This window comes from Harmonia axyridis, chromosome 1 (assembly GCF_914767665.1).
Source record: "Harmonia axyridis chromosome 1, icHarAxyr1.1, whole genome shotgun sequence".
NCBI classification, from domain to species: Eukaryota; Metazoa; Arthropoda; class Insecta; order Coleoptera; family Coccinellidae; genus Harmonia; species Harmonia axyridis.
Window position 1 is genome coordinate 12,699,645 of NC_059501.1, and position 12,375 is coordinate 12,712,019.

At 35.9% G+C, this 12,375-nt stretch overlaps 1 protein-coding gene across 2 annotated transcripts in view; it reads right to left on the minus strand.

Annotated features, from left to right (window-relative positions):
• LOC123674726 (nephrin) overlaps nucleotides 1–12,375 on the minus strand; it is a 368,531-nt gene that overhangs the window by 177,850 nt on the left and 178,306 nt on the right. For both annotated transcript variants that reach the window (XM_045609779.1, XM_045609768.1), the window contains exon 2: nucleotides 1,443–1,493. In XM_045609779.1, coding sequence (XP_045465735.1) covers nucleotides 1,443–1,493 — 51 coding nt within the window. The remainder of the gene's footprint in view (nucleotides 1–1,442; nucleotides 1,494–12,375) is intronic.

Consider the following 12,375-nt stretch of genomic DNA (forward strand, 5'->3'; position numbering starts at 1 on the left):
TGGTTAAGGGTTTGTGGTTTATCCGCATAGACCAATGACTTTACATAGCCCCACAGAAATTAGTCTAGCGATGTTAAATCACAAGATCTTGGAGGCCAATTCACAGGTCGAAAACGTGAAATTAGGCGGTCACCAAACGTGTCTTTCAATAAATCGATTGTGGCACGAGCTGTGTGACATGTTGCGCCGTCTTGTTGGAACCAGAGCTCCTGGACATCATGGTTGTTCAATTCAGGAATGAAAAAGTTAGTAATCATGGCTCTATACCGATCACCATTGACTGTAACGTTCTGGCCATCATCGTTTTGAAGAATTACGGACCAATGATTCCACCAGCTCATAAAGCGCACCAAACAGTCAGTTTTTCTGGATGTAATGGTGTTTCGACATACACTTGAGGATTAGCTTCACTCCAAATGCGGCAGTTTTGTTTGTTGATGTAGCCATTCAACCAGAAGTGCGCCTCATCGCTAAACAAAATAAAATGGACGTAGTGCGCGATATGTATTTCGCACAGAACCATTACTTTCGAAATAAAATTGCACTATTTGAAAGCGTTATTTAGGCGTGAGTCTTTCCATGATGAATTGCCAAACCAAACTGAGAATAAATCACTTGACAGCTGTCAAATCGGTCGTCATCTTGAACAGAAATGCCAACTTAAAGTTATATACTTCTAAAAAAAACACCCTATACTTCCGAATATCTTGAGGTTGAAATTAATTCTTTTTTGAATTTCCAGTTCCAATTGAAAAATTTGCGTATGAAATTGAAGGGGAGGAATATATTCATCAAAAATTGCTTCTTTATGGGCTCCTGATGCCAGCACTTTGCGTACGTCAGCTTTGGCCTCGGTTTTTTCTGCTGCTGAATATTGTTGTTCTGTTTGGTCTAATAGTGCTCATATTCGTAGACAGTTTATAGTCATTTATATAAATTTCATTTCTGTCCGAACTACTAGATTCGGATTAAATCATGTAAACCTCAATAGATTGAACATAATATTCTCTATTAATGGTTCAATATCATTTAACGAAAATTATGTTCATCAAATTCGCAACGTTGCATTATATTGTGAAAAATCTGGTCCTGAAGATCTGAAGCAGCAATTATTGTTATCGGCAATATCCAAAAAACACAACGATTCGCTAATTGCAAGTTGTATAGGACATATTTTTATTGCAAAATTGAATTGTGTAAGATTAAATACTTCTATCAATTTTTCCACATTCTATAATAAGGTTGTGGAAAAAATATTATTCCTACTTCGAGTGGAAAGTATCTTTTCCGCACTCCGTTTCAAGTCGTTTGATCAATGGCAATCTTGTACGAGAAAGTACAACTTTCCGCTCTAGATTCGAAATAATTCCCCAATTATATAAATCTGCAACTTATATTACTTATATATATTATATATATACTTAATTTACTAGATTACTTACGGTTGGGTTGGTTCATTCCGTGATGAAATGATTTTTGTGATATGTCGTTTCCTGAAACAAAAATGAAATCAGAAACTAACTTCGATCATTTTGTCCTAAATTCCTTGAACGTTTCAAAGTAAGTACAGTCGCCACCAAATAAGATGGCAAATCTAAGGCGCAGAGAGAGATAATGCTATCTCCTTCGCACTATTACGGCATTGGTTCTGATTTCGAGACTGCTTAACTCAGTGGTAAATATATTGAATCGGCAATGAATTATTCGAGATAACGAAAAAAAAAATATCAGAGGATGATATTTGACATTGAGAGTGGAACCATTTATTATAAGAAAATATAGAAAAAGTTTACATTTAAAACAGATACTTTTATTTGAGAAAATAAGATATATATATATATATATATATCGATAATAATCGATGAATGATGCACTTTGAAAGTCGTTATGCTTTATATGTACGCTACTGAATGGAACGATTTGGTTTATTAGCTTCTCCTTCAGTTTTGTGCGCAATCAAGTTCTTGCCAACACATTTGGCGGCGACTGTATTATGGACGTAAACAATATCAAGAAATCCACCACGAAGATATCAAAGAATTCATCCAATCTGTAAAATTAATCATGCATAGCTTTAGTATTAATTTCAAGCCTAATTAAAAGTTTCTTGAGGATCTTTTCAACAAAAGCATAAAATATTTAGGTGGAATATCGAAAAAAATCACCAAACATTTCCGAAACACCAGATCCGACTAGGTTGAAGTTGAGTTCGGATATGTGAAATAAACACTCAAACATTCATGACAAATTTCGATTTCTGCCTAAGACATCCTCTCACACCATCGTGGAGAGGTGATTCTGCTGCAACTCGACCCCCACCGAGGGCCGTAGTAGAGTGTGGCGCGAAGCCCATAACTCCACCTCTCGGGCAGACAAAGTCAATACAGAAGATCGAATGAATCAAAAAGATGAGAGGCTTCAATCTAAGGAAAAACTGATGTGGCTGTTCAATGTATTGAAAATCGTGTAAATAGGAATTTGATAATATTTTTATGAAATAAATTAGATCAAGTATAGATCCAATATTTGTTGCGCAAAAGTCGCAATGGGTAAATGTTATAATATATAATATATTTTCGTTGGAAAATATAATATTTCGTGAACAAAGTTTTCATCTCCACACTTCAATGACTTTGAGAGAGCACTAAGAAATTTACTCCACTGTCAGAACATTGTGGTGAGTATTCCGAAATTCGGTCAGTTTCCAATTTCCTAATCTGAGTATTTGTTATTCAATATGTTAATGATCCCACACGAACTTGATGTTATAAACGCAGGTATGTGTATCACTGATTAGAGGCAATCTGGATGGTTCAATAAAGCATATCATATTACATAAAGCTTGTTGGAATGTTGATGATTTAACTGAACAGTATTCAAATCTAAATGAGGGCGTATTAGAGAAATTATATCTGATGCATGGATATAGGCCTTGTACAGGGTCTTTCAAATTGAATTTTCAAAACATAATGATCGAAAGGATGGAATTTGAATAGCCATTTGTTCTCTGAATTAGTTATTCGCTTCACTAGTAGATTGACTAAATTGACTTGGTTTCTATTCGAGATATTAAAAAAATTCTAAAAATTTTTTAAAAATAATTTTTATGGTTTATATGATACTTATAACATGTTAGAATCAATCTTCCTTCTAGAGATATAGCGGAGAGTTGGTGATTCTTAAATGAGACACCCAGTATATAACTTAATGACAAATATTCAATAGAAAAAAAATTAATTAAATCTCGAAATAAATGAAATATATTCGAATATGAGGTGTCTCACAAATAGAATTCAGCCGAAGAGCCCAATATCTTTGAAAAACCGATAACAAGATGCTTTTCGACAAATCTGCAACTAAAAAACTTCGTTGAAAAATATAATATCTCGAACAGAAACCAAAGTATAGTGAAATAATTGAGAGAGTCATTCTTCTGAAACGTCCTGTAACTCAACAATGAATCAAGAAATCTATGGTCTGCTTCCTGAAATTTTATTATTCTGAAAAATAAGATCAGGTTTCCTGGAAGATTTTTTCTTTAAGTCTAATAATTCTCGAGATGCTCCCAATGAGCATTGAATTTAGAACACCCTCTACATTGCTCGAGGATAGGTAATAGGATACACACACAAAAGACTTCGAATCTATTGGTACTTTAAATACTAAAGGGTGTTTTTTTTAGAGCTATAGAACTTTAAATTGCAATAAAACAACGATGGATTATTCGATTGACTGAATTTTATTTATCCGCAAGATAATCTTGTGGCATTACATTTTAAATATGATTTCTGGCATATGACCCCCACGGCTGGCTCGGATGTAGTCCAATCTTCGATGACTTTTTCCAACATTTGTGGCCGTATATCGCCAATAACACGGCAAATGTTGTCTTCCAAATGGTCAAGGGTTTGTGGCTTATCCGCATAGACCAATGACTTTACATAGCCCCACAGAAAGCAGTCTAGCGGTGTTAAATCACAAGATCTTGGAGGCCAATTCACAGGTCCAAAACGTGAAATTAGGCAGCCACCAAACGTGTCTTTCAATAAATCGATTGTGACACGAGCTGTGTGACATGTTGCGCCGTCTTGATGGAACCACAGCTCCTGGACATCATGGTTGCTCGATTCAGGAATGAAAAAGTTAGTAATCATGGCTCTATACCGATCACCATTGACTGTAATCATCGTTTTTGAAGAAGTACGGACCAATGATTCTACCAGCCCATAAAGTGCACCAAACAGTCAGTTTTTCTGGATGTAACGGTGTTTCGACATACACTTGAGTATAAGCTTCACTCCAAATGCGGCAGTTTTGTTTGTTGACGTAGCCATTCAACCAGAAGTGCGCTTCATCGCTAAACAAAATAAAATGGACGTAGTGCGCGATACGTATTCCGCATAGAATCATTATTTTCGAAATAAAATTGCACTATTTACAAGCGTTGTTCAGGCGTGAGTCTATTCATGATGGATTGCCAAACCAAACTGAGAATAAATCACTTGACAGCTGTTAAATTGGTCACCATCTTGACAGTAATGCCAACTTAAAGTTATATACTTTGAAAAAAAAAACACTCGTTATAAAGAATGGTGGAAGCGATTTCAAACATATAATTCGTGAATACTTTTTGTACTGAAATTTCGAGTTTAAGCCAATAAAAAATATACCTCGAAAAAAAAAACACCCGTTATAAATGGAGAATCGAAACAATTCGATTTCGCTACACCCGATTGAATTCAAGACCTGAAAAAAAAACAGTTTCCAACCCGAACAACCAAATTGGGATTTTTTAAATTCCCCATCGGATGATCAGAATAAGAACTAACGTATTCTTCGGCCATCTGCCAAACACTCAAGGGACTAATTCGGTAAAATTTCTCCAATCAACTATCTGTTGAGAATTCAGCAGAGTGAAATTGTCCCAAGTTTTGCAGGGAATACTTCGCCCGACTTGCAAAGTTGTGTCGACAAATGTTGGTGTCAGGAGATTTTGCCCTTATCGACCCACTCGATACCGAAAAAAGTGAACGTCGAAGATTTACATATTAAATGGCTGTTTCTTTAGGCCTGCCTTGTCAACATTCCGAATCAATTTTGCAGTTGTGAACCGGAAGGTTGCAGTTTTTGTGGTTGAGGTCGGTAACCGCATACCTTAAGAGATGATGAATAAAACATGCAGTTTATAGAGAGAGAATCCAATATTTCTTCAAAGGGTTCTCCCAACTATCTCATTCATATTCGATGTCTGGTACTCAAAACTCATCTTGGGTGGATTTATATAGCAAACAGCTTGCTTTGTTGTTGGTTTATTTGTGACCTACGTAGTTACATCTCCCACATATTTTCTCTGAAAATATTGTCTTTTCTTCATTGTTTCCATAAATGAGCTTTGGCCCATATTTGTTAGGGTCTTCAGCCGTTGGATGATTCCAGGAGGGGCCTAAACAAATATGATTTTACGCTGGCGTCCGGAAATATTTTGATATACACGTTATGCTTTGCTTCTAGGTGGTCTTCACGAAGATAAACTGGCCTTTTTCATCAGTTCAGTATAAATATTATCATTAATTTTTCGTCAGGAAATATGTTCTCAGCAGTGTTGAATTTGAGCGATGTAGATGCGAAAGGCTGTCTTCAATTCTCAAATATCATTCTTGAGATCATTGAAACTACCAAAATTGCATTTATTAGGTCTTATTTCAACATAATGAGGAACTGAAATATTGAAATTTCGCAACAGTTATTTTATAACAAGTAAAGAAGGGATTGATATTCTTCCACGAGTTCAAAATTGGCAGAATCATTCGGAGTGACTCAACAAGTCATTTCAAAACGCCTGAAGGTCATGGAAATGATTTAGAAACAAGGAAATTGGGTGCCGTACGAGTTGAAGCCGAGAGATGCTGAATGGCGTTTGTTTGCTTGTGAACAGCTGCTTTTAAGGCAAAGATGGAAGGGATTTTTGCATCGCATTGTGACTGGAGACCAAAAATAGGTTCATTACGATAATCCCAAGCGCAGAAAATCATCTCAGCAATGCTTCCACGGCCAAACCGAATATTCCTGGTTCCAAGGTATTTTTGGTGAGACCTGTTTGGTGTAGTATATTATGAGCTGTTAAAACCGACTGAAACAATCACAGGTGATCGTTATCGAACACAATTAATGCGTTTCAGCCGAGTAGTGAAAGACAAATGCCCGGAATACAACTAGACACATGATCAAGTGATTTTACTGCATAACAATGCATGACCCCGTGTAGCGGAAGTGGTCAAGGCATACTTGAAAACGTTGAATACCTCTCGTATTCTCCAGACGTTTCTCCCATGGATTATCACTTGTTTCGATCAATGTCACACGGCCTGGCTGACCAGCACTTCCTGTTTCATGAAGAAGTAAAAAATTTGATCGATTCGTGAATCGCTTCAAAAGATGATCAGCTTTTTCAATGCTGATTCGTTCGCTGCCCGAAAGATGGAAGAACATATTTCCCAGCGATGGACAATACTTTGAATCATAAATGTATAACTAGTTTTTTACGATTTAGCCTCGAATTTCGGAAAAACGGCAAAGTTATACGCCTATGTAGAAAATTAATGATATCGACGAAATGACAGTGTTTATATTTATTTAGATGTTTAGAGTCTTAATTACTCTCCAAAAGAATTTCGGAGTCGAAATCTTTCTCTGTCCGGAAATATAAAAGTTGATATCAAATAACCAACCAATCTGAAGCCACAAACCTCCCCAATTTCTTCATTCTCGTTGAGATAAAAAATGACAACGGCATTAATCTTGCGGTTGTAATCGTCAGTCAACCGTGACAGTTGAATATAATATTTCAGAATGGGGAACTGAAATCGCATAAGATGGCCTTTCTGATTTAGATGCGGAATAAAAAATCCAGGAGAACTACGTGATATGTATGACTATTACATTCTTTATCCCTACCGAGCCTACGCGTGGGGGATAGGTTTCTTAAATGATATCCATGTCTGGAAGAAATATTGTCCATATGAATGAGTGTCGCTTTCATTCTGCTGAAAGGATCTATTCAGAAAAAATATTGTGCATAAAGGGAGTGAGAAACCGGATACATAATTGATGGTACACCAGAAAGTTGGGAGAGCGTCAATTTGTTTTCATTTTCTCCTTAACACCTCAGCTTTTTCCTTCCAACTTACATCCTTACTCTTAGTCGATACCACGATCGATCTTCTGGATAAAAAAGGAGCTCCGGCAAAAATAAGGACGATAAATTTCAGTTGGAGTGTTCTCCGTCTTCCATGCATTTGATCAAATAACATTCTCATTCTCCCTTTTGATCAAATATTCCCAAAATACAACCCCTGAAATCTTTCGAAGAATAATATTATTTTTGTAATATTTTACTGTTGAAATTTCAGACAAAGCTGAGAATTTATTGAAAAACAATACTTAAATGATTAAAAAATAAGATACTTCATTCTCACTTATATTTATCGATTTCACAACAATTGTTGTGAAATCAATAAATATGAGTTCCAGATGACTGTTCTGTAGATTTGCTTTCAAAAGCATATCACATGATGAAAACTTTCAATTGGAATATCTATGTCAAATTCATATTGAATATCTTTTCAAGGGAGGTTGCTTTGGGAAAGAAGCTTGAAAAAAAAATCAAATTTTAGCACCCTGTATCTGCAAAATGAAGAGTAAATAGGGTTTTGTGGTCTCACTGGTCTCTATGCGCACAATAAGTGCCCAAAGCTCCTGACAGCAAGTCAATGCTTTTGTCGAATTCTAAATTGCAGAACATTGCATTTACAGTAAATTCTATTCGTCTTCTTTTGAAAATGAAACTTCAACTTTATCACAGATATCTAATTAAAGTTCTATGGCAACATAATTTTAGCCTCTTGACAATTCCAGACAAACTCCACAGTGTTTTTGTTCTCGATTTCCACAGAGTCGGTAATTGTTAATGAAAGAGTCCTCACACCATTTATAACCTTTATAAATACAGAACTTTGGTTCAAAAAACCCTCATCAGCTGAGGAGAAGAAAGAACATTGGCAGAGGAACAATCTCGTGGAATTTTTATATTAGCGCCATTGCTGAAAGTTTCAAACAGTCAAAGAATGAGAGCTCATCGCGATCTTCATACACCCGAAGGCATCTTTTCGTCAAAGAACGTCTGGTGAGATGAGGTCTAGCAGGAAATGACGAATGTAAATTCTATGAGGAGGAAATAAGTCCTGTAGATATTTTCAACATTTATCCTCGTACAGTGAGTTGTGGTTCAAGATGCAAACAATTTATCTTTCTTTGTGGAGACATATAAGTGAAATTTATATTAGGAACTTAAATTTCATTGAAGCATTCAAAGAAAACGTGTCTATGTCTGTTATGTCATTCCAAAATTAACATCCCCATCAATTCATTTCGAAATTAATAGTATATTATTCAACGAGCGGTAATGTAGGTCATAACTCACGTAGATGAAGTTTGCAGCACGAGCCGCAGGCAAGTGCTGTAATTCATCAAGTGAGTTATGACCATTACCGCAAGTTGAATACTATACCTACTTTATCTACGACTATTACAGTAAATACTGAAATACAAGAATAGAGAAAGAACTTTATTGACAAACTCCAAAACTTACCTATAAACGTGAAAATTATCAAAGTCCCCTCAATAACAATAATGGAATGTTCCCTTTCGGCCAATCGAATGGAAGCATAGAAGTATAGAAGAACAGATCCATCTTTTCCGAATTATTATAGTGAGATATAGTAGTGAGTTGTTATAATTCACGCTGTTGTTGTTATAACTCACGCTGTTTGTTAATAGATACTATTAATTGCTCGAAAGCAGTTGAATAATTAATATATAATTCAATAGTAGATAAAACAACAAAATGAATGAATGAATGATTGGATTCAAAATGGTAATTCATATCAGTGCAATTTAAATCAAAGGTTTCATGTCAAATATAAAATTCTTCTGCCGATAATTTTCAATTGTATCTCATATTTTCCGTCATGATTATTTTAAAGGGAAACCATTGTATTTCTCCAAGCAGTTTCACTATAATCGAATCAGCCCCCAAGAATTGAATTATATCAGTATAGCCAAGCCTCACATGAACTGACTAACAAGTGGGGCCTAGTTCATAAATATTCGATGGAAACTGGTCTTGGACATCGATGGAAGAAAGTGAAACGGAAAAGTTAGAAACTGAGGGGTTATAAAGAGAAACTTTTCCGGACGCAAAGCCCAGTTTTCCATATGCAGTACGTGACCACAATTCATGAATAAAAAAGGTTGTTTATCTGGATAAATTCATTTATAAAACATAATCTTTCAAATCTTACGATTGGAAGTTTTTATGGGTAGTCGAGTTTTTCAAATGCAAAAAAAAATTATCTAAACTTGCTGCCTTTGTGTTATTTATATACAGGGTGGCCATTTGAAAACGAAACAGACGAGATTATAGACGAAATAAAGTTTTTCGATAGAAATGTTCGGACAGGTCGATTTCTGTTTCGAGGGAGACAACTTAAGATGTAGGTTACGGACGCATAGCGCTTCAACCCTTGCTACTACAACCCTCACCCCCAAATTTTGAATAGTGAAGATGGGGTGAGTGATACCTCATTTAAAAGGTATTTTTATACTGATTTCAGCACAGTAATTGTTTTTTCATTTTATGCATTAGTTCTCGAAATATTCTCAACTAAGTATTTGAAAATGAAGTGGTGTTTTCATGGCACTTGTAGTGTTTTGTGAAAAATCGACATTTTGAGCTTTAAAACAACCATGACTGTGGCTTCCTTCCTAACTAACTAACGCATGAATATTTCGAGAAATAATGCATAAAATGAAAAAACAATTACTGTGCTGAATTCAGTATAAAAATACCTTTAAATTGAGGTATCACTCACCCCATCTTCCCTATTCAAAAATTGGGGGTGGGGGTTGTAGCAGCAAGGGTTGAAGCGCTATGCGTCCGTTACCTACATCTTAAGTTGTCCCCCTCGAAACAGAAATCGACCTGTCCGAGCATTTCTATCGAAAAACTTTATTTCGTCTGTAATCTCGTCTGTTTCGTTTTCAAATGGCCACCCTGTATAAATATGTAAAGACAAGTCAGATCAGAATGAAAATAATAACGTTGATTTGAAATGATATTCCTTTTCCATTGAGTTTGAATTAACACATACGATATTATATTATTACCACGATTATACAACTCCTGTTCTGATGAACCAATAGAATCTGTAAATTTCCCATAGTTACGGCGTATTGATAAGTGAATATACTACTTGATGACGTGGTATGATAGTTTTGGTGTTTCGCCTCCTGCCATATTGTGATCATTTCCATAGTAACATTCTTGGACGTTTACCAAAAAATCAAGCTCAGTGAAATGTCATTGAATTATCAAAATGCAGTGCTTTGGTTATAACGGGTGTTTTTTTTCGAGGTATATAACTTTAATTTGGCATTACTGTTCAAGATGGCGACCGATTTGACTGATGTCAAGTGATTTATTTTCAGTTTGGTTTGGCAATTTATCATGGATAGACTCACGCTTGAACAACGCTTGTAAATAGTGCAATTTCATTTAGAAAATAATGTTTCTCTAATTCTGTGGTTATTCCGTTCATTCTTCCACATCTTGTAGAACAAAATCGTGCGAGAATATATCAGAAACGCACAGTTTTCATGGTTATATTTTATTATTCTATGTTGGTACTCCGAACTTTCCGCCACGGCTTTATCTGTCAATTCATCAATTTGCCTTAAAGAAATCAGTTCTGCCAACCAACATTTTTCAATACAAAAATTACTAAATTATATTTATGGAAATATTTCATTAATTTCAATGAAAATGCAATGAATTAGAGAAAATAATGTATAATACTCGTACAGAAGGCTCATTCTACCACTCGTTCATTCCAAAACTCGCCACTTCGTGGCTCGTTTTGGAATTTTGAACTCGTGGAAGAATATCAATGCCTTCTGCACTTGTATTATAAATAACTATTCTGTATATACGTATCGCGTATCCATCTTATTTTGTTTAGCGACGAAGCGCACTTCTGGTTGAATGGCTACGTCAACAAACAAAACTGCCGCATTTGAAGTGAAGCCAATCCTCAAGTGTACGTCGAAACACCGTTACATTAAGAAAAACTGACTGTTTGGTGCGCTTTATGGGCTGGTGGAATCATTGGTCCGTACTTCTTCAAAAACGATGATGGCCAGAACGTTACAGTCAATGGTGATCGGTAAAGAGCCATGATTACTAACTTTTTCATTCCTGAATTGAACAACCATGATGTCCAGGAGCTGTGGTTCCAACAAGACGGCGCAACATGTCACACAGCTCGTGCTACAATCGATTCATTGAAAGACATGTTTGGTGACCGCCTAATTTCACGTTTAGGACCTGTGAATTGGCCTCCAAGATCTTATGATTTAACACCGCTTGACAACTTTCTGTGGGGCTATGTAAAGTCATTGGTCTATGCGGATAAGCCACAAACCCTTGACCATTTGGAAGACAACATTCGCCGTGTTATTGCCGATATACGGCCACAAATGTGGAAAAGTCATGGGAAATTGGGCGTCCAGATTGGACTACATCCGAGCTAGTCGCGGCGGTCATATGCCAGAAATCATATTTAAAATGTAATGCCACAAGATTATCTTGTGGACAAACAAAATTCATGTCAATCGAATAATCCATCGTTGTTTTATTGCAATTTAAAGTCCTGTAGCTCTGAAAAAAACACCCTTTAGTTATTGAAATTATTCGTTATATAATCTTAACGAATACCACTCACGAATACCATCACGAACGAATAACGAGAGCGTAGCTCTCGTGATGTTTCGCGAATTACGTCTCGTGTATCGGTGTATAATCGAATATTGTCCATGCTCTTGTGATATTATAAGTGATAATGGATCCCACAAAATCTAAATTTGCAAATGAATATAAAATTTTGATCTCAACATCAGATTCATATTAAATTCAGAAAAATATCAAAAATGAAATGAGGGAATCACTAACGTGAAGTCAGAAACTTTCGAGCGTACAACATCTTCTCTCCCAATTTTCATTTCATTATATCGATCCATCTGATCACAATCCACGTGACGGAGCTATTCACACCATAAAACCCTTCCCAAACATCCAATGAGACATCACCTCACCAAGAACCGATTTCAAATGCGAAACAGCGTCTTGTTTACGATGACAATAATCATTTTATTCGTCGCTTCCGCTTTTACAAGTTTTCAGTCTGGCAGCCGAAAAGGAGGTATTCGGAAATAGATTGCAATAAATCAAATTTAATAAAACTCTATTGCTGTCTACATCGT